General features: G+C 45.9%; 2 protein-coding genes across 3 annotated transcripts; one reads left to right on the top strand and one right to left on the bottom strand.

Annotated features, from left to right (window-relative positions):
* Window positions 1–395: 395 nt before the first annotated feature.
* Window positions 396–12,432, top strand: WDR13 (WD repeat domain 13). 2 transcript variants are annotated; one of them, XM_035140821.3, is made up of 10 exons: window positions 396–549; window positions 3,469–3,555; window positions 4,556–4,796; window positions 5,687–5,796; window positions 6,054–6,184; window positions 6,736–7,043; window positions 8,188–8,368; window positions 8,463–8,604; window positions 8,797–8,915; window positions 9,137–10,362. In XM_035140821.3, exons 1-10 carry the CDS (start codon window positions 470–472, stop codon window positions 9,319–9,321), a joined length of 1,584 nt encoding a protein of 527 aa, XP_034996712.1. In that variant the 5' UTR covers window positions 396–469; the 3' UTR covers window positions 9,322–10,362. The 2 variants fall into 2 exon arrangements, with proteins under 2 accessions (XP_034996712.1, XP_034996713.1); XM_035140822.3 differs by lacking the exon at window positions 396–549 and adding an exon at window positions 1,824–2,091 and having other exon boundaries at window positions 9,137–12,432.
* SUV39H1 (SUV39H1 histone lysine methyltransferase) lies at window positions 11,752–23,142 on the bottom strand. Its single transcript, XM_035140823.3, has 6 exons — window positions 23,109–23,142; window positions 17,690–17,835; window positions 16,615–17,280; window positions 14,263–14,409; window positions 14,031–14,160; window positions 11,752–13,665 (listed from the first exon to the last, which is right to left on the bottom strand). Exons 1-6 carry the CDS (start codon window positions 23,125–23,127, stop codon window positions 13,529–13,531), a joined length of 1,245 nt encoding a protein of 414 aa, XP_034996714.1. The 5' UTR covers window positions 23,128–23,142; the 3' UTR covers window positions 11,752–13,528.
* Window positions 23,143–26,459: the final 3,317 nt, after the last annotated feature.

Genomic DNA, 26,459 nt, shown 5'->3' with positions numbered 1-26,459 from the left:
CCCATAGTTAAGCTTCTTATTCCCACTTTTCTCCATGTTAGGAAAATCATCTTGCCTTACTTCTGTGAGTCGGGCTAGAGTTAAAACACCTTCTGTTCTTGCCTTACTTCTCTAGTAAATAAATTATGTTTTGGGCTATAAATACATTGTAAACTTAGCTGTAGCTTTGTATGAAAGCTGCAGTTCTTGTAAGCGCATAGTGGAGGATCTCACTGGAAGCAACAGGGCTGTACTTGTGAGGAAATGAACATAAAGCTCATCTCATAGTCCACTCTAGGTGGCCTATAGATGCCTCTCTGAGGCACCTAGGTTTATACCAGGCTCTCCAGGAATTTGAACTTACTTTTACACACACACACGGATAGAACTGGCCTTCCTTATCACCAGTTCCTTTCCCAAGCAGCCCCACCCTCTCTACAAAGGCCCAGATTGCAGCCTAGCAGGTGCATCTGGCTTCCCCGGGAAAACCATGGAGTGGAATCCGGAGAGGAAGAAAAGAAGCTCCGTGAGTAGCAGCAGCTGGGGCAACTCGATCTGGATGAGATTCCAGTAAGTTTCCTTGCTTTCTTTTTCCTTGAGCTTCCTGGTGTGGCCTCTGGCTGGGTGGGTGGCTTGCAAAACTTTGAACAGACATTATACAGGAAATGCTTGCTGGCATGTTGTCTCCCTGCTTGAACCCCCCCAGCTTCTTTCCTTGCTCTTTAACTACAAAACGATCCTGGTTTCTGGTCCATCGTTTTTTTGCTCTCCTTGCTCTGGATCGCTTTGGTACCTTAAACAAGAGACTCTGCAAGGGCGCAGAGCTCTTCAGTAGAATGGCACAAAAGTAGTTTGTAAAATGACGAGCACAGAGGCAGGCAGGGTTAACAGGCGCAACTTGCTATACAAGGGTTTGGCATCGCCCAAATTCCTTCCATCCTGTTCTCTAGAAATGGAGACTGGTATTTCTCGGTTGCCTTTGCAACCTTCTGGTCTCTTCCTCCCCACTCCCTAGGTGTCAGGATGAAGACTGCAAGCCCTTCTAGGCACGAACCTCTTAGGGTGAAATACAAGGGTACTCTGCAGCTTAGCAGTGCTATATAGTTAATATTATTATGCAACTTATTGTACTATGTTTTTATACGTGCTGTAAGCTGCCCAGGTGGGCGGGGTATATTATTACTATTACTGTTACTGTTGCTATTATTATTATTAACTATATTGGAGCCTGGAGTTTAAGGGTTAATAAAGCGAGGTCTCAGACCTCCAGCTACCCCTCCTCCGTTCAGTTCTAGGAGTCACTTTTGTGCAACGCGGTTTCAGCAAAAACTTCCCCAAGTATATGCAAAACAACAAAATGCACCTCCCCTCAAAACACACATTGGGACTTTTGTGATTACTATGGGCAGGGGTGCGAGCTTGAATAAAATATTGGGGATGGGGCAGGTGAGCCCCGCCCCACAAAATCGATCACACGCACACTATCTGAATGGCAATCCCCATCAACTTGGGGGGCGTCTGTCTCAAATATTTTAATAGAAGTGGGGGGAGGGACCTCGGTCCCTAGGAGTTGGCTCCTATGACTGCGGAACAGTAAGTGTGGCTTCGACGTCGAGCCCCTTTTGGTGAACCGCCCGCAAGGAGCAAAGGCGAGGGGAACAGTGCAGAAAGAAGAAGCGGCGCGGGGCGGGGGAGAGGAGAGAAGGAGTTCTGTGATAATTGTTTTACAAACGCGGACAAAGATTCTGGGGTTCACGTCCGCTTTGAAAACCTCACCAGTTGGCCGCTACCCGCCCCCGCCGCTCCTCATCCCCCATGGGGAGATTGCACTCTGCACGTGCTCTGGAGCACGCGCACCGCAGCAGCTGAGCAGCGAGGCCAGCGGCGGCGAGCAACCTCTGGGCGGCTGACAGCGGCCTGCCACTCGCGTCGCCACCTCCGCCTCGGAAGGGCTGGGCGCCGCCGGGCCCGCATGCGCCTTCCTTGTGGGCTGGAGCCGCCGGGGCTCCTCCTCCCGCCTTCCTCGTCGTCTCCGCCTTTTTCTTCCGCTGCTCTTGCTGCTGCCGCTGCCGGCCATCGCCGCGGCTGAGGACCCGGGAGCCGCTGCTGCAGGTACCGCCCGCGTCCACAGCGCCCCTTCTACCCACCCGCGGGACCCCGACCCTCCGGCCGGCTGCCCTCGGAGGATGAGGCGCCCCCCCCTTCCCCGGGTCCGGTTGCCGTGGAAACGAGCCCGCCCCGCCGCCCCCCTTTGCAAGGTTGGCCTCAGCTGCCTTTCCCGGCGAGGTGGTCGCCATGGAGACCCCGCGGTCTCCTCCCTGCCTTCGGGACATCCCGCGGACACAGGCCCTTTCTCAGCGCATCCACATCCCTCTCTCCCTTGCCTTCCTTCATCCCCGCCCCTCTCTTCTCATCGCCATGGTAACGAGCCCGTGCCATCACCTCCGAAACGTCGCACCTCCCTTCGCGTCTCTCCCCACCCCCCATGTAATAGGAAATTAATTCTCCTCCCATCAAAAATGCTTACGGGATTATTCCGCTCCTCCAGCAAATGGGGCTGTCATTGCTTATCATCCCAGTAATACCATACCACATCCTGAGCTCCTTTTTCTCAACACCCCCTCCCCCAAATCAGAAATTAGGTCCCTTTTAAGGAAAGACCCAGCAAAAATTGCCCACTGCAAAGTCCAGTTGTCGCAGATGCTGCTGGTGCAGATCCCCCTCTGATCTTCCTCTTTTCAGGGGAGCGTGTAGTAGGATATTAGAGACCAGATGGCTGGATTTGGCTTAGGGTTCACTCTTATCTATCTCCTATGGATGCTCTAATGCAGGCATGACCAATTTCTTAAGCTATGGGGACTGGGCCCCTTTTGCAAAGCCACTGTAGGGGAAGGGCACTCCTTCCTGGGAAGAACTGCCAAGAATTACTAAGGTAATAATGTGCGGAGGGGGCAGATAAGTCATGCTGTAGGTCTCCTGACTGGACGGTTTGCAATCCCTGCTCTAGTACCTTTTACGATCCTGTGGCCCATATCCATTCCCTGTATTAGTGCTGTCTGTTATGTGGAGGGAACATCAGTGTCAAGTCCAAACCTTTCTTCCCTCCCAGTAAAACAAGTCAGCAGACTACACAGTGGCTCCAGTATGAGGGACGCAGAATTCATGCTCTCCCTTATGCTGCAGGAAACAAAATACTACCACCACACCCATTGCTGTCCGAGTCCCATCATCTGCTTCAATTGGTTCTTCCTTAGCTTGTCTGAAGCACTGTCACGGAGCTTTGTTTTTTTCCTGTGGGAAGGGGAGTGTGCTTTCCCTGTCCGTTGCCTATGGCCAGTTTCACAGCTAAGGCTTCTTTTGTCTAGCCATCTGTGCCCCTCTTGGCCTGGAAGTTTCATGCTAATGGATGGGCCATCATGTTGCGCAAGCCTTTAATCCCTCTCAGCATCCATCTCTGAAGCTGATTTCTTTGCAACCTCTCAATTGCAGACGCCCACTTACAGGCTCCCCTGAGCGGCCAGTGGCAGTGTGGGGCATGGCAGCAGTTTGGCAGCAAGTGTTGGCTGTAGATGCACGGTAAGTGTAAAGGAGCAGGGCCCACAGGGGACTTGGGCGGTGTTTTGTGCTGCTGGGGTCTACCTGTGCTGGTGGAAGTAGTATGCTTCTGCAGATCAATTGCTGGGAATCACAAATGAGGAGAGTACTGTTGCTCTCAGGTCCTGCTAGTGGGCTTCCCACAAGCATCTGGTTGGCTGTTGTAAGAAAAGGATGTTGGACTAGATGGGCCTTTGGTCTGATCCCGCAGGGCTCCCCATGTTATTATGGGAAGAAGGCAAATCACTCTTGTCTAATTGTTCAAGGAGATGGGTGTCTTGTGTGAGAATTCTAGACCCATGTTTGGTGGGAACATCAACAATAGAGACACATAGTTATGAATATGCCTTCACAATTACCCTTGGTGGTTTCTCCAGATGAGTCAATCATTTTTTGATGCCGTACTTTCAATTAGTGCAGGAATTACCATATTGGTCTGAATATAGGCTGCATTCCGCTCTTCCCCAAACCAGGCCTGTATAAACCATGCTCTTATAGGTAGAAAAGATGTGATTTAAAAAAATCTTATTTTAGGGGTGCTTCCTACATTGAGGGAGCCTTGTATCCAGACCAACATGGTCAAACCTCCACTAAAAACATGTCCTGAGAAAGGGTCAGTGTCTTGTGTCTTTGGACAACTAAGTTTTAGAAGCAAAATATCAACGTTTTAGAGGTAGATGGTGGGTGGGTTCCTCAAATCTTACTTTGTACCAGAGGGATTTTGTTTCCAATTGTTGAGTGTTTTTCATTTGGTGGCCTCAAATATATTGTGTCACACCATTATAGTGTCGTCAGCTGGAGTACTGACCACAGCATGGCAATGCAAGATACTGTGCTGCAGGGGAATCTTGAAGGAGATTCTCTACGTTCAGTTGGTGCTAACCCCAGCACGATGCTGAAGAGCAAAAGAGAGCAGGGTGAGCTTAATGAGAATGCAGTAGGCTCAGGCTTCCAGCAGCTGATGCACCAACCCCTATTGCAGGTACAACGCATACCGCACCCCAACCTTCCCGCAATTCCGCACACAGTACATCCGCCGGCGCAGCCAGCTGCTGCGGGACAACGCTAAAGCCGGCTACGACCCCTCGCTCCGTAAGCAGTACCTGCGGCTGCGCGGCCAGCTCCTGGCCCAGCGCTACGGCCCCCTCTCAGAGCAGAGCAGCTTCCGTGCCTACAGCAACAGCATTGTCCGAAGCAGTCGTACCACACTTGACCGCATGGAGGTAACCAAGGGCAACCAGGGGGGGGGGACGGGGATGAGAGTAACACCAGCCCTGTGCATTTGGCCCGGGACATCATGTATTTAAATGAAGCTTATTCCATTGGTGGGAAGAGGGCCGTAGGTGTTTTGCCGAGGTCAGCACTTGCTCAGAGGAGAGAATGATTCCTTGCAACACAGGAGCATTTGAGCTCCCACTCCATGCAGCACAGTATTCTTGTCCAGTAGGATCAGGGCTGTGTGTAACCCCAGGGAAGCCAAAGCTAAACTATGCATGTGTCATGGGCATAGCCAGGGGGGCAGGGAGGGGCAGCTCCCTCCTCCAGATCAAGTAAAACAATAGAAATACTTAACTAACTGACCAACCACATCGGTTCTGCTCCCGCTAACAAAAATCTTGGCTACGCCCATGGCATGAGCAATAGACATACGCAGAGTAAGTTTATTTGCATAGAGCCGCTCACATAATTCCAATCCCAATATTCAGATTTTCAGAAAATTGGAAAATTTGGCAATTTGGGAAAACAGACAAGAAAAATGGGAATGTAGAGAGCAGAACAAGGTAAGGGCACAGTTAAAGAGGTATTCCTCCCCCCGCAAAGGTTCCAGAGCCTTCATTAAGAGCCTCCCGACACATTTTTAGTCATCAGGATTAGAAAATAGACAAACAAAACAGAGAGAACAGAAGCACAGGTTAGAAATCTGAGTCTTTTATAAAGGCACTCTGCAACTTAAGTGTTGGCTGCCGTTTCCTCATCTTCTCATTGCTTCCTCTCTGTAATCCCTGACTTTGCAGGTATATGTCTCTGCTTCCTTCAGCATAGCACCCAGCATAGTATGTCATCTAGCTCCTTGCTATCTTCCAATGTAGCTATTTTATGCATTGTGCCATAGGATTTTGATGACGACCCAAGGGCACTGGGTGCCCGAGGCCACCGCCGCTCTGTCAGCCGAGGGTCCTACCAGTTGCAGGCGCAAATGAACCGAGCTGTCTACGATGAGAGGTACAAGGCCGACAGATCTAATCTGGGGCTAAAAGTGGGCATGGCATTCATCTGCTCATTTGGTGCATGCCAATTCTTTGACTTCCAAGTTTTTGTCAGAACCCTGGATACTGTTCTGACTCCAGTACAAGTAAAGCAGCCAGGACAAAAGCTCTCTGCTCCCATACTGGTTTCCCCGCCCTCCAACACCCATTCCATTGGAAACAAAGTTCGAGGTGTGTGCTTATTTCATAACAATGTCTTGTGTCTTCCTTTAGACCCCCTGGCAGTGTTGTCCCCACTTCGGTGGCAGAGGCCAGCCGTGCAATGGCTGGGGATACCACCCTAAGTGAGAACTACGCTTTTGCTGGCATGTACCATATATTTGACCAGCACGTGGATGAGGCTGGTGAGTAGAGCAGTAGCTAAGGTGTCATGGGATAGCTACTAATTGTCTTTTGATGTCACATTGGTCATATGAACCAAGGTGACAATGAAGATTGCGTTTTGGAGAGAACTATGTAGAAGAAGTGACACCCCACCCCCACCCCTGCAAAAAACAAAACAGACGACTCCAAGACAAGTACTGAGGTTATTATTCCTGCCTTCTTGAGGTGGAAGCGAGCAAGGGAAAGTGGAGGGTTGGAAAAGCCTTTACAGGCTGGTGTTGCATCTTTTGCTGATAAGCATGCTTAAGTGCAGCTGTTAACTATTAAGTAGCCTAACACAAAGCCTCCCTTCCCCCACAGCCTTCCTCAAATGCTCCTTAGAGAGCTCTGTAATTGTATTGATGCAAAAATGTTCTGAGTGGTATCTGGCAGAGATATATTTGTAGCTGAAGTGCATGGAAAGAATTAAGAATCCCTTAAAACTGTTAGCCTCTTAGAGGGTGGGTGCTGGTGCTGCTCTTGCCTTTGCTGTCAACATCTGGCTAACAGCATTTCCCCTTTTCTTTCCCAGTGCCCAAGGTTCAGTTTGCCAATGATGACAAACACCTATTAGCCTGCTGTTCTCTGGATGGTACCATTTCTGTGTGCCAGCTAGTGCCAACTCCCCCTGTGGTGCTGCGGGTGCTGAAGGGACATAGCCGTGGCGTGTCGGACTTTGCCTGGTCCCTCTCCAATGACGTCATTGTTTCCACTTCACTTGACGCCACTATGCGCATATGGGCTACAGAGGATGGCAAGTGCATCCGGGAAATTCCAGATCCAGATGCTTCTGAGCTGCTCTGCTGCACTTTCCAGCCCATGAACAATAATCTCACGGTGGTGAGTGAAGGCCTAGGGCAGTGATGGGCTACCTTTTGAGCTTGGTGTGTCAAAATTTGCCAAAAAAAAAACCGAGCATAACTCGGGTGGTGTGTCACTTCAAGAAAAAAAACCATAATTTCATGATATTTATAGTTTAAATAACAAAAATGTATAATTGTAATATATAACTGTATTTAATAACCCAAAAACTAATTATTTAACCAAACCAAACCAAAAACCCCTTATTTATCACAAAGTGCCCAGAGTTGTTGGGCTTTTTTTTGGGGGGGGGGCTGCTGACCAAAGTTTTGGAGGTTTTTTTTAGGGGGTGCAAAAGTTGCTTTGCTTTTTTGGGGAGGCTGCCCCAAAGCTGCTGCACTTTTGGGGGGGGGGGAGAGAACAGAAATAAATGACGAATAATACATTTGCTGGAACTAACACGCAGCACCGACATAGTCTGCCAAAGCGCCAAAAAAACCAGCACAGAACGGGTTAAAAAATGAACACTGTTACACCCAATCATCGTCTGCCAAAGCGTCAGAAAAAACAGCACAGAAAGGGTTAAAAAACAATCTCTGGCTACCAGCAGCAACAACAACAACAACAAAGGACCGGAGACAAGCTGTAGTTTGAGGAGGAGCGGGAGAACAAATGGGGGGGGGGCAACAACAACGTGAATGGGCCGATGGGGCGTGTGCCAGCAGTGAGGGCTCTGCGTGTCACGTCTGACACGCGTGTCATAGGTTTGCCATCACTGGCCTAGGGTATAGTGCCCCTGCCCACTGCCGCCTGAGCTAATAAACAAAGCACTGGGCCTTTCCCCTCCAAGGGACATGTGCTTGCATACAGTTGAGGTTTCCTCCTTTCTCCCCACCCCCCAAATGATGTAGGTACGGAATAAGTGGGCTGAATCAAAAGAAATGGGAACTGGAATCAGTACTGCTGGGAGTGAAGCAAAGGCAGTCTGGTCACAAGTCAAAGGGGCTTGGCATAGATAAAAACAAAAACTTTCTCCTCTAGGTGTTTCAGGTCCCTAATTAACCAAGATGGTGGTGAGGGGAGATTCTCTTGGGGGGTAAGAGGAGAGGAAGAGTGTGTGCCTGTTGTTCATTCTTCTGCTCTGTAGAATAGTTTGAAACTGACATCTTTATTTGTCCATAAGGTGGGGAATGGAAAGCACAACCTCCATGTGGTGAACATCTCAACAGGGAAAAAAGTGAAGGGTGGCTCGAGCAAGCTAACTGGCCGAGTGCTGTCTCTCTCCTTTGATTCCCCTGGCCGTATCCTCTGGGCAGGAGATGACAAAGGCAGCATATTTTCTTTCCTCTTTGACATGGCAACAGGTGAGTGGAGTGGGATGGGGAGCATAGTAAGGACAAGGATTAGCACAGGTGCGGCTTGGCTTCAAGCCCTCTGCTTCCTTCTTCCCCCCTACAGGAAAACTGACCAAGGCAAAACGGCTGATAGTTAACGAGGGCAGTTCTATCACCAGTATCTCGGCCCGCTCTTGGATCAGCAGAGAAGCACGGGACCCCTCCCTCCTCATCAATGCATGTATTAACAAGCTGCTGCTATATAGGTGAGGGGCTTCCCATGGCATTGCCATGCTAGAAGACAGAAACTTGCTCTACTCATATGTTCAGAGTGCCAATGAGCCCCATATTAGAGGACAGAATATGTGATACGTTAGTGTAATGCAGGCACCGAGAAGCAGTTTGCGATGATTAAGCTATTTATCCATTGTCTGTTCTTGGCTACTTTTTCCTGACAGGGTAGTGGACAACGAAGGGACACTCCAGCTTAAGAGAAGTTTCCAGATACAGCAGAGCTCACATCCTGTCCGCAGCATCTTCTGTCCCCTCATGTCCTTCCGCCAGGGAGCATGCATTGGTATGATGCCCATGAGAGTTCATTCTCATTGTAAAGGGGATGCAGGACAAGACATTCTCACTTGGAATTTCTTGCAGGTTGCCACTTCCTTGCTCGCAACTCTGCTACTGCATGCAGCTAATCTGTATGACACATAATTACTGCAGAGCTTATTCCCCCCCCAAAAAAAAAAACACAGGGAAGCTTTTCCCCCTCTAATAACTTCTCTTTGTGCATTTCAGTGACCGGCAGTGAGGATATGTGTGTCTACTTCTTTGACGTGGAGCGAGCTACTAAGGCTATAGTCAACAAACTACAAGGTCATAGTGCTGCTGTGTTGGATGTCAGCTTTAACTGTGACGAAAGCCTGTTGGCATCCAGTGATGCCAAAGGCATGGTTATTGTCTGGAAAAGAGAACAGAAGTAGCATTTCTCCCCTGATGAGTGGAAAGAAGTACAGTTAGTCAACATTGCTGAAGGAGACAGCTTGGGTGAAAGTCAGGAACCCTAAAGACCCTTTGTCCTCCTCTTGCTGGTCGTTTTATTTATATCTTCTACAGCTATGAACATACTGAGAACATATTTACAGTGAACCAGCATCCATTTATTCCCAGGTTTTCAATTAGTGGGATTTTGTATACCAGACAAAGGATGCAGGTTATCCTGTGAGACGTTTGGCTTACTTCTATTGTGGTTTATGTGTTAGATGTCCAAGTTGCTGTCAGCTGTAATCAACAGGACACAATGTATGCCAAAAGTGAAGGTGGTAAACAATGCTGCAGAGCCTCTCTGCCAACTGGCAGCATAGGATTTGGGACTACATGGGTTATTTGCCTCATGAGCATGGAATTTAGTGGCCCTAGCTCCCATTTAGTAGTAGCTTGCTCCTTGCTGCTGCATAACTACTGTACTTTGCTGTTGCAATGGTCCATTCCTTCCTGGAAATACCAAGGACATCAAACTCCAGAAAGCGACATCTTCTCTTTGCCTCCTTCAAGTGCCAGACTGAGCCATCAACTTGGAAGGATCAGCCTGCTTTATTAGTGTGCCTGTTGGACATGTGAACTTCTGCAGCTACAACTTTGTGGACAGATTCCCCTCCAACATGAAAAATCTTGCAGCTCATGTCTACATTGGGCTCTTAATTCTGGCATGTTTTTCAGAAGCAGCTACCAGTGATGAAATGTCTTCCTATTACAGGGAGAGGAAACTGCAGGTGCTGAATAGATTTGCTTGCACACCAACACAGCTTGCTTGAAATATTACTAGGAATGTGTTTGGAATATCAAGAAACTCAATCTGGAACATTCCTGACAACTGTATTCAAAAGCAAGTGGTGGAGTAGAGTCTGCTAAATTGAACTTTGCAGCTACTTAATGCTGTTGCTTTTTGCCACTTATCTTCCACAGCATGTGTGGCATTGTAACAGGGAAGGGGGTTAGTTGTATTGAAACTCTTCTGTATTGTGGCTGTGATAGTTGCTTTTTCCTCAGATTTGTTCTTTCTGTGGACTAGGAGAAAATATTTCTAAATTCACTTTTACTTGAAAAAAAAAGTGGTAGGATTTTCAGGCAGGTACGTGGAAGGTAAGAGCTGATGGGATGGTGCTTCAAATTTCCTCATAGGTGCCACATTGGTCACCTTATGAAGAACATGAATTGAGCTAAGGGGACCCTATACATGGGGTGGCAAGTCAGCCACATCTTTGCATCAAACAGATTGCACAGCCTATTGCAGGGTTGAGAGAATCATGACACTCAGAACTGGACACAGCATTCCAGGTGTGATTTGACTAAGACAGTATAGAGCAGTAGTGTAACTTCCCTTGATCTGAACACTATACTTCTGTTGATGCAGCCTAGAATAGCATTCAATTTTTGACCTGCCAAACGCCTTTGGAAAACCCACAAGCAAGATATGAGAATAATAGCCTTGTTGCTAAAGCTCAATAGTAGATTCAGAGGAATACTTCATCCAATCTTGAGGAAATAGACCCTTCAAAACTAGTAGCCCTATAGCCTTGTCCTCTATGAATCTGGCAAACCCCCTTTCAAATACATTTAAGCTTGTGACCATCATTACATCTTGTGGTAGCAAACTTTTAAAGAAAATGTGCTGTTTGAAGAACCTACTTTTGTCATTCCAAAATATCCTGCGAAACAACTTTATTGAATGACTCTGGGTTCCAGTGTAATGAGGATGAAAAATTGTATTTCTACCCACTTTTTCCACACTATACAATTTTATAAGTTTCTGTCACACACTCATACTTGCTTTCACACCCTAACTTAAAAGCCCCAAGCACCGCAGTCTTTTCCTTATTATAAGAAGTATTCTAAACCTCAGTTTATTTAGTTCAGCCTTTCTGCATCCTCTCGAACTATATAACCTTTCTGAGATGTGGCAACCAGCACTGTACACAGTACTCCCAAGTGTAGTCACTACACTACATGTTTATAAAGGCATTGGAATCTCTTGGGCACATGAATGGCAATACAAAAAATATAACACACTGGCAACCTGGACAACAATGCAATAAACTAAACAATGGCCCAGTTTGGTCTCACTATGCTTTAGTGAGAAGGAGCAAGCTTTGCTCCTCCCCTGGCCTTGCTGTTTTCAGACTATCCAGAGCTCACCATTTGTCTTCGCCAAAGAAACTACCAGTGGAAAACCAATAACAAACGTCAGTTACAGCTCACGGTACATTAGGAATAAATGAAGAAGACTATTCATCTTAAATATGTGCACAGGCCTGTTTCCTTTGCCATGGGCCAATGATGGAGTGCCCTTCTGGCAAGAATTGCATGGCACCTGAGCTTGGATGCTGCCGGCATTCTCCTTTTTGAAAGAGGTGGAAGAGGACTGCTTTTCCACACCACACTGTAATAGTTGCATGACATGCAGAAATTCAGCTCATGGAAATGAAAACGATGGGGAAAAGATCACCTATTACATATTTGCCTGGCATGCAACTATTAAAAACAGATAACCTCAGTCAGCAAAAAAGCACAGCCTCATTACCAGGCATCATACTAAGCAGCTTCTTGAGTTTCCACACTGTGAAAGTCAAATACGTTGCATTTCACTAAAATGAAAGCAGGATTGATGGCGCTAAAAGCTTTTTTCAGTTTTAAGCAATGATGAACAAGTGTGTGTGAATAGACTTCTGATATTTCTTACAGAGATTTACAAGGATGTAGGGCCAGGGACTATATCCTGAAATGGACAGAGCAAAGCAGGATTACATTGAATGAAAATGCAGAAACACTTAACTTCCTCTCCACACATGACATGCTAGTTTCTTTTTCATTCAACATGGCATCCAAACCTAATATCCTTATTCTTCATGAACTCTCAGTTTAGAGGGGCTGCACCTAGATATGCCCCATTTAATTATCTACAGAAGTAGGATAGAGAGGCCTGGCCCCTAGACTCGAGGTTCCCTACCACAGATTTATACAGCTGATTACTTGTGTGAATGATGGGTACATGGAAAATGGATGCTAAATAAAATTACCTGAAATTAGTAAAGCCTCACTTCTGTATTCCAAACCTTAGTGTATACCCCTTTTTGTAGTTCTTAGGGCTGATGAAGGTAGCACAAAACAAGTGAATGATCTGAAGAACTGGAATGACTTTCTGGAATATGTTAGGCTAACACTGGTTTCTAGTTCCCACTCGCCGCACACACTGAAGTTATCTGAGTTTTTGCTTCAAAGAATGAAATACAAGATATGTCACAAGCAAAATAAGGAACCCAGCCATCTAATTTCATCAGTCATAATTAACAAGCTTCATCACAGCTTCCAAAATACAGTGGTTTCCAGAAGCTAGATTCTTTGCCCCAACCCATTTCCAATATATATACTGTATATTTAAAAACATATTCTTTTCAAAACAAATTCATTAGTTACAAGAGGCAACATTGTGGCTTTTCACTTTGCACAGGGCTTTACGATGGGTATTAAGTGCAACTTCAAGTACAAATTACATGGGCCTCTCCCATCCTCAATGAAAACAAGTTCTATGGATGTGTAAAAGGTGGGGAACAGTCATACGGCACACTGAGGTAATACAGAGAGTCTTTGTGCAGATAAATCCATTTTTTAAATGGCTTGTGTTTTACCACTTACTCATAAATGAGGCTAGAAAGCAGTTCTGCTGTAAAACCAAGACTTGTATCCCTTAGAAAACCACACTGAATATAAGAAACTAGTCAGTGTTCTCTGCCACACTGCACTCACAATCAAGCCTTCAAAAATAGTAAAAAGCTGTAATTGAGGTTCTAATAAGACATCCATAGACTTAAGAGATACTATGCTGTGTTTTTCCAACCAGGACATCAACAGCAAGTTTGACAAGTCGAACCAATCTCCTGCCAGCTGAAGAATCTCTCAGCTGCTGCAAGAATATTTCAGTCTGGCAGTAAGAAGCAGCCAGTCAAGGCTGGGTAGCATAAGAAATGTCAGTCATTGCTCTCTTTGCAATTCAAAGTACTAGGTGTTTTTTGTTTTAAGCAGGTAAGTTCCTGACTCTTACCCTCTGCCTTCAAACTTTCAGCAACTGCCACTTCTGTACTGAATTCCAGTCCAAGTCTAACCAGACAACTTTAAAGCAAAACTGGCAAGGAACTAGAAGAGGTATTTCCGGCAAGACTCTGTGCCACATTTACACTCAATGCGCATCCGCTTCTTTGGAGAGCCAGCCAGGCCTCCAACTAGGCCAAAATTAGAGTCCATCCTTGTGCTTTCTGCATTTACTGGGTCCACTGTGGGAGAGATAGGGAAGGTGGGAAATCAGCACTGGAACCAGAATATCTTCCATCATAGCAGACCTGTCACTGAATTTTATCTAGCAAATGCACCCTATCCACAACAAGGCTACATACTGGCCAAAAAGCTAAACTCATAAAAGTTCCCTGTTCCTTTAAGCTCCTACCTATCACACTCTTAAAAAGAAAAGCTATCAGAATTATCTTAGAATACTGTTGCTGTGCTTTATTTGCAATTCAAGGAGGAAATCTAACCATAATTTTTTAATGGTTCAAAACATGATCTTCATTCTTAATCCCTACCTCCCAAAATGAACAGGTCTCAACGCCCACCTAAATTTCTCAAGCACTCCCCTTCTTACCTTGCATGTTGTAGTCAAAGGTGAGTTCCTCACCAGCACGGATAGGTCGAGTAGCAAAGAAGGCAATGCGTGGCAGCCGCTCATCCAAATTTTCAATGAAGACATTGTAAACCTGTAGGTTAGGGTTACACTGGAAGCAGAAAACGGGAGTAAGAGGGAAGTAAGACAAGCTCTACATTAAAAGTTATGTTGAAAATATGGCTCCCTCCCCACTGTGATCTACCCCACTCACACTGTGGTTGACAAAATGTGAAATGTTGCCGTAGTATGCGGCATCCACTGTGTATACATCTTCTACGTAATCAAGGTCAAAGAGGTAGGTGGCACCCTGTCGATCATAGATCTGACCCCGTCGTTCAGCCTCCTCTGATGTGATTATCTGGGAGAGATGCAAAAAAACAGTAAGCACTGCAAAAATGGGGCTATTGCATCTTTCTTAGTAATCTATTGAAAATGTTCATCCAGATCTCATTTGTTCCACAATTTCTGCTATCTCTCTGCTGAGTAACCTTTCTACACATGCTTAGACTCACTTTTGGTTTTATGGAATCTTCACCCATCTAAGCCTCTCTGTGACACAGGTATCCAATAGGTGGCTCCAAAATGCTTCATTTCTGCAGCAAAACTCTCATTGTACAGAGCAGGTTCTACTACCCACGTGTTTAAGAGTATCAGGTAGGAATCATACAATTATGGCCTTCTTGCTAATCAGTTGCATTCAGTGCTGTTTGTGTGCAAGTAGAATAGACTTCCACTCATGCAACAGGACTTCCACTGGCCTCATGGCCCTCAAAATCTGCTCCTGAGAGTTCCTCAATCCTCTGGAGCAGATTTGGGGGCATGCAGGGCAGAGAAGACCATGGAAGTCTGGTCACACAATATTAGATTCTGCCCAGTTTATTTATAAAATTTCTATTTCCCAATTTGATCAAATAAACCTTAAGGGGACTTATATGCAATTGCAATGATATACAGACATACATATTCACAAACCCAATCTAGCAGCCTGTAGTCCCCTGGTTGATGAATCACTAAATCTGTGGTGTAAATATGTCATACCGTAGGATGATTTACTGAGCAAAATAATTTTGATGTTCTTAGCTTTTGGCACCATTCCCCAAAACTACCAGTAACCACAATATCTATACAGTAAATGTTCCTTTCTTCCTGAATTTGTCCATCTACTCGTCCCACTTGAATTAGCAAGACCCACAGAAGCCACCCACAGCCTTCCAGAGGCCAGTAATGTAGGGATGGACATTGCACAACTTTCCCAGAGCCCAGTAAGATAGGGATGGTCATATGGGGGAGGGGGGTTGTTCCAGGGATTTTCCTGATTTCGTGCAATGTTGCCTTTGTGAGTGGACCTCTGCAATGTAACTCCTGTGTAAGTTTTGGGCCTACTGCATTTAAACTCCACAACTTTCATGTTTCAGAACCCCTCAGAATTCAGGGGTCAGCAATCTTTGTCAGCAGGGGGCCAGACCACTGTCCCTCAGACTTTGTGGTGGGCCAGACTATATTTTTTTGGGGGGGGGGGGATGAACGAATTCCTATGTCCCACAAATAACCCAGGGATGCATTTTAAATAAAAGCACAAAAACACCAGGCAGGCCCCACAAACAACCCAGAGATGCATTTTAAATAAAAGGGCACATTCTACTCATGTAACAAGACGCTGATTCCTGGACCGTCCGTGGGCCAGATTTAGAAGGCAATTGGGCCGGATCCAGTCCCTGGGCCTTAGTTTGCCTACCCATGCCTCAGATGGATCAGTCACAAAGAGCCTGCTTATCCTCGTAATGTAACTGATATCCCCCTGTTCACTGATCAAAGCAAATTTTGTCAACTGACCATATAAAGATCAATTACATAACTTTGGAAAGTAAGTGCAAATATAACCCCTCCATCTTAGACTGGAGCCCATGCAGTATAGCCGGCTATTTAATTATGCCCAGTTTGACTGGAATATTTCAAGTTCCTATCTATGTCATGTGTAAATATGCATAATACCTAGCCCTTTTAGAATTTTGGTGAGGAGTTGCTTCTGACTGACTGGAGCATTTCAGGAAATCAGAAAACATTACAGGCAGTTAAAATAAGTGACACCAGAGCAGAAAGAGAAAGAGAGAGAACATAAGAGACATTTCCATTCTTTATAGTTTCAGGGTTTTTTGTTTAGTATTAGCAACAAGTGATATGGATTATAGGTTGATAAAATGAAATATTTGTTATTTATTCCCAATATACTGTTGTGTTTTATGTGTATTGCTTTTAATGTATTAACTTATTATTATTATTATTATTATTATTATTATTATTATACACTAGTAAATCCGACTGAGTTTAATGGGGTTTACTCCTAGGTAAGTGGATATGATTGAAACCTAAATGTCTCTGCCTCTTTGATGAGTCTGAAGTAAATATTTCTACCTGAAGCTCACTGCTGGAGCATGTCACGTACAAACATGGCGTTACTGCTTCACATCTTATAGAATGGAACAGGCCAACCCAGCTTCAATTTTTCTTTCCTCCTGTACCCTGGATCACAACTAAACTTCTGGTCCATGCCTGCTCATCCTACCTCTCCTACATATTCCATGACAAAGCTGTTCTTGCGGATCCTCTCCAGTGTGCGCACACCCCAGCCACGTCCATTATCTGTCCGGAAAATGCAAAGATCGTAACGAATGCCTTTCTGCACCACACGGTTAGAGCAGTCAATCCCACAGCTGCAGCGAGAATTGCACTCATAGATGGGCATGCCAGCCTTGATCTTCACTTGGCCAAACTCATTATACGCAAATTTATGGTGTGAAGCACCAGGACAACAACCTCCTGCTGCTTCTGACAGACAGTCTGAGCACTCACAACCCACAGCCACCTGGTTGAGAGTGATGCCCTCCCCAACCTTGTACTCATTAATGTAGACAAAGTCCCGGGGAGGCCCTTCCAAGTCCACCTCATTCTCTACCACAATGCATCCCTTGTGGTTGCGCTTGGCATTGAGTTCATATTCCCAATGCTGCAAAGCCCGCCGCTGTTTGGCCTTCTGCACTAGGTAGTTGGAGATGCCTTGGTCAAGCAAGCGTGTATTCTTTCTTAACTTGCTTCCTCGTCGAATCAATGCCTGCTCTAGGTCCCGGTGGAACTGTTTGAGTATACTGATACAGCGCAGGTTCTTTCTGGGCTCCCAAGTGTTCTGCGACTCAGGGTAGCCCCGCCACTTCACCAGGTAGTATTCCTCATCCTGAGTAAAAGGTAACCATGCACAGTGTCAGCTTAAAACATGACCATTCTCTTCCCAGAATTGAAAACAAACCCCAGAAAATAAGCTCTCCCAATAACCCCTTCTCCTAACCTACTAAAACCCAAAGTAAAGGACAAAACCCAGGTATCTCATGCAAAATTAAGCAACTCTGCAACATTCTCTCTTAACAGCTTCAGTCCTGTAAACTATGGGCCACCAATCAAAGGAAAGGGAGATTATCTGGATCAGTAATGCCTGGCTAAAAGTATGAAGAGCAGAAAGAGGGGTGAAGGAGTGCCAACTAACACCAAATCACAATGTACAAACACTTAACTGAGAGCTAGGGAAAACAGATGCAAGGTTGTATAAAAGGTGTTGGTAAAGTTGCAGGAGGGCCCAAGTAACTCACCCGAGCTTTCTTGTAGTCACACAGATACTCTACTTCAAAATCACAGAGGTTTTTTCTGGTAATACCCAAGCCAGGGCAGCAAACTTTCTGCAAACGGCAGAGATCCTGGAGGTGGGACCAGGTTGATTTGCAACAAACAGTGCAGGCTATGGGAGTTAAGGCAGATATACGTTAGAATAATTGTATATTTTCCTTTAACAAAAAGTTGTAATATACTTTTCTGGCTAGCTCTATCATTGTTTTTAGGATCATAAGGAAAAGGGAAATCTCAGAATGTTAAGTCTTACACACATTTCTGATGTTTGCTGCCACAGAGAGCAAGAACTCTAAAATTTGTGCAACGCATCCTGGAAGGAACAGATTTAATTTCCCACCTCTGTTCCCATTCCAGAATTCAACATACATACATCCCAACCATAATTCCTTGCCTGTGTTTCACTTTCACATCTGAAGTTTGCTTGTTCTTTTGCAAACCTATTTGCAGAACTATCTGCCAGAACTCTGCTACCACTGTTAGAATATTGGGATGTAAATCACCAATATTCTTACTATTGCCACTGGCTTCGGTAAAGAAGACAGCAAACAATCGTAGGTGCTAATCTACGTTTATTCAGAGAGTGTGGTTTAAGTGTGTTCACCATCACTCTCCGTTCAGAAGAAAGTGAAAGTAGAAACAGAACAAAGAACATCACATGACAGGAGATCAGGTTACAGCTTGAGCTCCTGTGTGGGAAAGTTACAGCAATCATATAAAGTAAACATTCAGCCACATGCAGCATCTGTGCCATGCAGAGGATTTATGCTAACAATAGTGGTGAATCTTAAAACAGGTCCAAAGTTATCACAGCATATGACTACTCAATGTATTAATTCAACTAAATGCTCTGAATACCAACCCACAGCAAAACGTGGCAATGTAGCACAGGACTTGTGATGCAAACCCTCATACATTTTTGTGATAGCTGTCATAATTCTTGCTCTCATCCCTATCTTATAACAACCCCTGAACAGACCTGTGTCCTAGTTGCTTATCCTTAGATATCTAAGCAAACATACTTACATAAAACTATGTCAAATGTTATGTCCCAAGCAAAACATTTTCTGTTTGGCAGCATTTCTAACCAGTTCAGGTCCCAAAGAGTAGGATTACTTCCCCATTTTACACAGAGGACTAAACATACAGCTTTTCTAGGGAAATTACTAAAATACTTCACTGTTCTAAGAGTTAAAAACCTTCTTCTGATCTCCAGCTTCTATTTTTTGATGGTCCATTTGCTGTCATTATTATTATAATTTATAAAGCACCAAAATTGCTAGGTGCTGTACAGAAATTAGAAATAACACAGCCCTTTAATCAATGTTTTATATTTGCTGTTAGCTGCCCTGAGCCCGGTTTTTAAACTGGGAAGGGCGGGGTATAAATAAAAATTTATTTATTATTATTATATTGCCTTCAGACTTACAATCTACAAATAGACTTGACACACTGGGGGTGGGGGAATTATTTTTTTTCTAATGAACAGTGGCATACATGATTCTCCTCCCCTTCCTCATTTAATCCCTACAACCCTGTGAATTAGGTTAAGCTGAGAGTGACTGGCCCAGGGTCACCCAGTGAGCTTCAGGGCCGAGTGAGGATTCAAACCCTGGTCTCCCAGAGTCCTAGTCCGACACTTTAGCCATTACACCACACTGACTCTGAAAGGAGAATCCAGCAAAGGTGAATAGGTATTAAAACATGCAAATGTAGATAAGTAAGTAAATAACTAGTACATACAAGTAAAACAAGTAAATAACTAAAACAAATGTCAGGAATGCTTTGATGGTGTTTCCTGCTTGGCAGGGGGTTGGACTGGATGGCCCTTGTGGTCTCTTCCAACTCTATGATTCTATGAAATGAGTGTTTTCAACCCACTTTCCCATGTCTAGCTGATGGAAGAGTTCAAGAAGAACCTTTTCCATCCAGAATAGATGCTCTACCATTAAACTACAGCCCTTCCCTCAAGTCCTCATTGCTTCTCTCCTTTTATTAGACCCAAGGTATCTTTAACATGGGACCCAGGTGGCGCTGTGGTTAAACCACTGAGCCTAGGGCTTGCTGATCAGAAGGTCGGCGGTTCGAATCCCTGTGACGGGGTGAGCTCCCGTCGCTTGGTCCCAGCTCCTGCCAACCTAGCAGTTCGAAAGCACATCAAAATGCAAGTAGATAAATAGGAACCGCTACAGCGGGAAGGTAAACGGCGTTTCCATGTGCTGCTCTGGTTTGCCAGAAGCGGCTTTGTCATGCTGGCCACATGATCTGGAAGCTGTACGCCGGCTCCCTCGGCCAATAATGCGAGATGAGCGCGCAACCCCAGAGTCGGTCACGACTGGACCTAATGGTCAGGGGTCCCTTTACCTTTATCTTTAACATAAATAAGCAAATTCTCCCTTCTGTTCAAAATATGTTAACAAACTCCTGGAAGGCACCATAGCTCAATGGCACAGCACCAGCTTTACATGCAGAAGATTCCATATTCAGTCCTTGCCTGGCATTTCCAGGTACAGTGGTGCCTCACTAGACGAATGCCCTGTAAGACAAATTTTTTGCTTAAAGAAGAGATTTTTTGAGCGGAGGTTGCCTCGCAAGGCGAATTCGTTTTGTGAAAAATTCGTCTAGCGAATCGCGGTTTCCCATAGGAATGCATTGAAATTCAATTAATGTGTTCCTATGGGCAAAAAAAATAATCAATGCATTCCTATGGGATTCGCTAGACGAATTTTTCGCAAAACGAATTGACTCACAGAACGAATTAAATTCATCTAGCAAGGCACCACTGTACAGCTGAACAAGCTCTCTGAGACTCTGAAGAGCTACTGTCAATAACACTAAGTTAGGGTAACCAGTGGTTGAACTCACAAGCCATCTTTGTATGTTCACACAATCATTTCAGTGCATTTTCTTGGGGGCATTTGAGTATAATTTCCCCATTCTGGGGCTTTGAGCAACAAAATCCTATGTGGACAGAAATTAAGATACTTTGTAAAGTCTCTAGGAAACTAGTTTGTTCAAACAGCTTGCCTTTCACCTGCAGGATCCTTGTTCTTTTCAAGCCTATAAAGCTGACAGCACTAGATGCAAGGTGAACACCAAGTGGGTCAAAGATCCGGAGTTTTGTGATTAGCACACTGTCATCAGCCTCAAACCTTTGGCATCAGACAAACTATAAAATATGATGTAACAAAAATAGATTGCAAGGACAATCACAGTTGCATTTTGAAGAGTTAATTGGTAGGTGGAGGTTATCATAAACTTGTGTCGTAAAATCCATTTATTTATTTGATTTATATAGCGCCCATCATACAATTTTAGAGCGGTTCACAGGATAAAATACAGGATAAAAACAAGTAAATAATTAAAACAAAACAGCAAAACAATAACCCCCGCTTCCCTACTCTACTCAGAAGGCAAAAGTAACATAAGCATACATACGCAGGTGGCACTGTGGGTTAAACCACAAAGCCTAGGGGTCCCCAAACTAAGGCCCGGGGGCCTTCTAAATGTGGCCCACGGATGGTCAGCGTGTTTTTACATGAGTAGGATGTGCCCTTTTATTTAAAATGCATCTCTGGGTTATTTCTGGGGCCTGCCTGGTGTTTTTAGAATGTGTGCTTTTATTTAAAATGCATCTCTGGGTTATTTGTCGGGCATAGGAATTCGTTCATTTTTTTAAAAAATATAGTCCGACCTCCCACAAGGTCTGAGGGACAGGGGACCGGCCCCCTGCTGAAAAAGTTTGCTGACCCCTGGGCTTGCCGATCAGCAGGTCGGCGGTTCGAATCCCCACAACGGGGTGAGCTCCCGTTGCTCGGTCCCAGCTCCTGCCAACCTAGCAGTTCGAAAGCATGTCAAAGTGCAAGTAGATAAATAGGTACTGCTACAGCGGGAAGGTAAACGGCGTTTCCATGTGCTGCTCTGGTTCGCCAAAAGCGGCTTTGTCATGCTGGCCACATGACCTGGAAACTGTACGCCAGCTCCCTCGGCCAATAACGTGAGATGAGCGCCACAACCCCAGAGTCAGTCATGACTGGACCTAATGGTCAGGGGTCCCTTTACCCTTTACTGAAGTGGAAGCAATATGAAGATATTTTCTGAACAACTTAAAAAAATATGCAAGAGTACACTATACTAAGAACACATGTACTGTACAGTTTTGCAGAAATAGATTGCAGGGATTGCCAAATCAGAATTTTAGGGTCATCTTAAATTTATGAGGAAGACCTACTTAGAGAACTAAAGTTCTTGTGAGCATTTTAATCTAAGTGGGTTTTTACTTTTCCACCAACAAGTGGGAGTATATAATCATTGCTGCAATTTTTAAGAAAACTAGAGTAACCAATGCCCTTTCCCTGGCTTCTGGCCCATGTAAACTCTCTGAAGTTTCTCCACCAGGTATCAAGCCCACTGCCTCCTCCTGCTCCATGACAGGAAGGCATCGGGATTTGGGGGGGGGGCTTCAAAACTGCGCGCCCAGGGCAATCTCCCCCGAAACAGGGCTGGTCCCTCTTAGCCCAGGGGTTTCACAACTGTTTCCCCGTCTCCACCTGTTGCCAACCTCTCTACTTCCGCACACAAAGTTCGTATAAGGGGCTGAGTTGGCTGTCTCTCTCAGGAGTCTGACAGGCCAAGGGTCCGAAAGCAAGGCAGCCTTTGTCAGGAGCCCAACCTTGTGGCATTTACTGCCCCCGCCACAGAAAAGCAAACCCAAAACCGAGAGGCCTAAATGTCAGGGACGGCAGAAGGAAGCACATGGCGAAAACACAAGGCGGGGAGCGGGACACCGACACACACACACACCGACACACAGGGAGGGGACGGTTGGCAAAAACAAGTGACGGGGGGGGGGGGAACGGGACCACAACGGGGGCAAAGCTCCTTTGCCCACGAAAGAGAACTCGGAAAGGCGTTTTGGTACTGGGGGGCGGGAAGAGGGGCGCTTCTGCCTCTCAGCAAACGAGACCCCCCCCCCCACATTCCCCTCACGGCTCCCGTTCTTTCTCTCCCTCCGCCCTCCCTCACACGCGCCGGGCCGCCACCTTCTTCTTTCCCGCCTTCAGCGCGAGGCAGCCGCCCTACGGCCCCCGAGCCGCTTACGCCGCCTCTCGCGCGCGCTCCCTTCCCCCGTAACGGTCGCCCGGGCGCGGCCGACTCGGAACGCTGCGGGGTGGGGGGTGGGAGGGAGGGAGGGGGTGTGTGCCAGGGGCTTCCGTCCTCGCGACGCCCCCTCGCCCCCCACCTCCGCGACCGAAAGCCCGGCTGCCAAGCGCCGCTTCTGCCCGCGCGGTTCTCTCCATCGCCGACGCCGACGCCGCCTCACGCGGCCAGCCCGAAGAGGCGCGTCTCCTCATCTCTCTCTCTCTCGCCCGTTTTCCCTCTCACCTTTTAAATTTTCCGCCATCTTGCGCTTTTTTCCGCTCCAGCCACTGAGGCCGCCGGAAACTTTTTTTTTCGCCTCTCGCGGGGAGCGCGAGAGGTTTCGGAGCGGCGGAGGCGGCGCCAGAGAGTTGCTGACGGCTCCTCGGAGCCTTCCACGCGCGGCCCAATGGCGAGTCCCGCTCCTCTCTGCAGGTCCCGCCCAGCAGCCGCCCGCGACGAATGGCCGCTCGCCTCCCCGGCAGCCTCGGTCGGTCTCGGAGTTACTGGCCACCTTGAGCCCGGTCAGTGAAAAGGCGGCACATCAATAGGTACCGTCACTTGGGAAGACAGGCGAACTAATGCCCGTGTACTGGAAGAAGCAAAGATCACCAGTGTTGAAGCAATGATTCTGCAACATCAACTTTGTTGGACTGGTCATGTTGTTCGGATCGTCTTCCAAAGCAACTCCTCTATTCCGAGTTAATCAAGACAGTCAATGGGGACGGAAATACAACCTCCTTCCAAAAAAGGGGGGGCATTCCCTTGAAATAAGCAATCCCCCCTGCACATAGAGGGCAGGCAGTTCTCCAAGAACAGGGCAGGTCAATGCCTAAGTGACTGCTAGCAAGCACAAGAGAGCCAGGTCTCATTGATGCAAGGAGTCGCCCCCAGTCCAAAGGTTGCCAATCCCTACTAAGAGCCCACTGGACAGAGACCCTGGCATTTCTCTATTCTGTACAGTCCTAAACAAGTATGAAAAGGGAACAGCATCTTCTAGGTGCACGGATGTTTTGGGGGTGGAGGGCATCTTACAGCCTTCATTCCTTTCTTTTCCAGCCTTGCTTTCATCCAAATGGCTTGAAACACACACTCTCAGTGCTACAAGCGTTCTCAGTTGTCTTTAGAACCAGCCAGAGGAGCAGTGAAGAGGTGAGAGAGTGGCTTGGTTAAGAAGACCACCTGAGTTTCTGACAAAGATAAGATCCCAATTGGGGTCTGAAGACTCATCAATACAGGTGTTTCTTAACACTGCATCAATGCAGGCAAACTAATGGAAGAAGCAAAGATCACCAGTGTTGAAGCAATGATTGTTCAACTTCCACTTCATTGGACTGGTCATGTTGTGCCTGATTATCGTCTTCCAAAGCAAGTACTCTATTCCAAACTTTAAAATGGAAAGCGTAATGCTGGTGGTCAACAAAAGAGGTTTAAAGACTGTCTCAAGGCACATCTAAAAAAAAGTAGTATAAACACCGACAGCTGGGAAACACTGGCCTGCGAGCGCTCCAGTTGGAGAACAGCCTTTACCAAGGGTGACATGGGCTTGGAAGACACTCGAACTCAGGATGAAAGGGAGAAACGTGCTAAGAGGAAGGCACGTTTGGCAAATCCACACCGTGATCAACTCCCTCACAGAAACCTACGGTATGTCCCCACTGTGGAAGGACGTGTGGATCCAGAACTGGCCTCCACAGTCACTTATGGACTCATTGTTAAAACCGTGTTTATGGAAGACAATCTTACTGTACTCTGCTATAAGTGATCGCGAAAGAGGAGGAAGAAGAAGACAGAATGACCACTTAGGAATTACGGTAGTACCATGTTCTTCCTCCTTACCTCCCTGAACAGAGCACAGCAACACACACCACACACACCTGCTCATCTAACTAAGGGCTTATTTTATATAAACATTTTTTTAAAAAAAGGTTCTGCAACTTCCCAATCAAACTGACTTCTATGGAATTCCTGCATTTTCACCATAGGTAAAATACTGAGGGTAAAATGTGCCTCATTTCTGCCCTTGCCTATCAGCCAGACACAAGGTTTTCTCTGGTTGGGGCAGAGAAAGTGGGAAAGGGCAGCATTACTTATTTTTTGCCACCTAGCAATTTGTGCATTTTAATCCACACTCCCAATACATATATTTATATATATATAAATGAATCCGGGTCATAGGGTGCCGAGTCCAGGCAATGGCCATGCTCCTAAGTAATACAGCAATGCTCCTATTTACTTACTTAATACACATCACTGGCTTTCTGCTGGAATACTACTGCCTCGTCACAAATGAAGGATGAAGCCATTTCCTATAGAGAACACTATTCTACCTAAAAAGAGGATTTATAGAAACCATGGTTATTGATCCCTTCGGCAGCTTCAGGTCAGGAGATGTTGGCAGGATCTAGTAGGTACATCACACCTAAGAATCTAGAGAATCCAGTCCTTGGCCATTTGGGGTGTGGGAAGAAGCCACAGTTGCTCAACCATCTGCAATGCAATCCCATGCAGGTTTCCTCACATCTAAGTGCCACTGTGTTCAATGACTGTTTATGCCTTGTCTTGCAAGCACAACAGGCTTGCGAAACATTGCAGTTTGATTTCCCAATTCTTTCCCATCTCTTCGGGCATTTCTAAAAATCTGACTTCTCCCATCTTGGTCTCATGATTGCCCAGGGCCTGCATGCAAATGCCTGGCAGTGAACCATTCTGCCATTAAACATTGTGCTCTGGATTTGTTTACAGAATGTTTTTACGTCTGTCCATTAGTCATATGTTCATCCCACACGTCTCTATGCATTTCACTATCACTTTCTGAACCACAAAAGACTGATTTTTTCCCCCAAGTGGATTTGTTGGACTAGGGTGACAGAGCTGTTTAATCCACTTTAATTATGCAAACTTAAAAGTTCTGGTATGTGCTTGAATCCGTGGCCTCCGGAAGGCACCCTCAAAGAAAAGGATCCTGTGTCTGTTCTCCAAGCTGCCCAGTTTCTTCTGCACAATGTCAAAATACCAAAGGTAAAGCTAGGATTTCCTGTGTAGAGCTACTCACTTGAAAAGTCTCTAGTTACTACAATATTAATTCCATTCAAAGGTAAGTGGCATAAGCTATTTATTTGTGGTCTTCCAGACATTTTTTGTTTTTGTTTTGTTCTGTTCAACAAGCACATTAAGATCCAAGCCAATTTTCCTTCCCCATAATAGAACGGAGTTCATGGAACTGGACTTTCCTAGCTCCCCTTTCTTTCACAACCTTCTGTGTCCATCCCAATGGGGGAGCACGGAGAATGATGTGGGGCATTGCAGACCATTTGGCAGAAATCACCCTCCTTGTGCGGAGAGAAGAGCAAATTAGGATCTAAGCCACTGAAAATACTTTAGTTTCCAGTATATATATCTATAATGCTGTAAATAAAATAATAAGGATTCATTGAAGTCAAATCTGGATTTGTGTCCCCTCTATCACACTGCAATCAAAACCATAGCTGTCAAGTGTTCCCTTTTCTCGCGAAGAAGCCTATTCAGCATAAGGGAATTTCCCTTTAAAAAGGGAGAACTTGACAGCTATGATCAAAACAACCAAATTTGAAAGTA

Source organism: Zootoca vivipara, chromosome 15 (genome assembly GCF_965207765.1).
Source record: "Zootoca vivipara chromosome 15, rZooViv2.hap1.1, whole genome shotgun sequence".
In the NCBI taxonomy this organism is placed as follows: domain Eukaryota; kingdom Metazoa; phylum Chordata; class Lepidosauria; order Squamata; family Lacertidae; genus Zootoca; species Zootoca vivipara.
This window is presented reverse-complemented; position numbering and strand designations above follow the sequence as displayed.

Coding starts and splice junctions, on each gene's coding strand:
- WDR13 (XM_035140821.3), top strand. CDS start 470: ATGGAGTGGAATCCGGAGAGGAAGAAAAGAAGCTCCGTGAGTAGCAGC. Junction 550..3,468: donor TCGATCTGGATGAGATTCCA/GTAAGTTTCCTT, acceptor TCTCAATTGCAG/ACGCCCACTTACAGGCTCCC. Junction 8,916..9,136: donor CCGCCAGGGAGCATGCATTG/GTATGATGCCCA, acceptor TGTGCATTTCAG/TGACCGGCAGTGAGGATATG.
- SUV39H1 (XM_035140823.3), bottom strand. Junction 17,281..17,689: donor GTGACTACAAGAAAGCTCGG/GTGAGTTACTTG, acceptor CCTTTTACTCAG/GATGAGGAATACTACCTGGT. Junction 14,161..14,262: donor CACATTTTGTCAACCACAGT/GTGAGTGGGGTA, acceptor TTCTGCTTCCAG/TGTAACCCTAACCTACAGGT.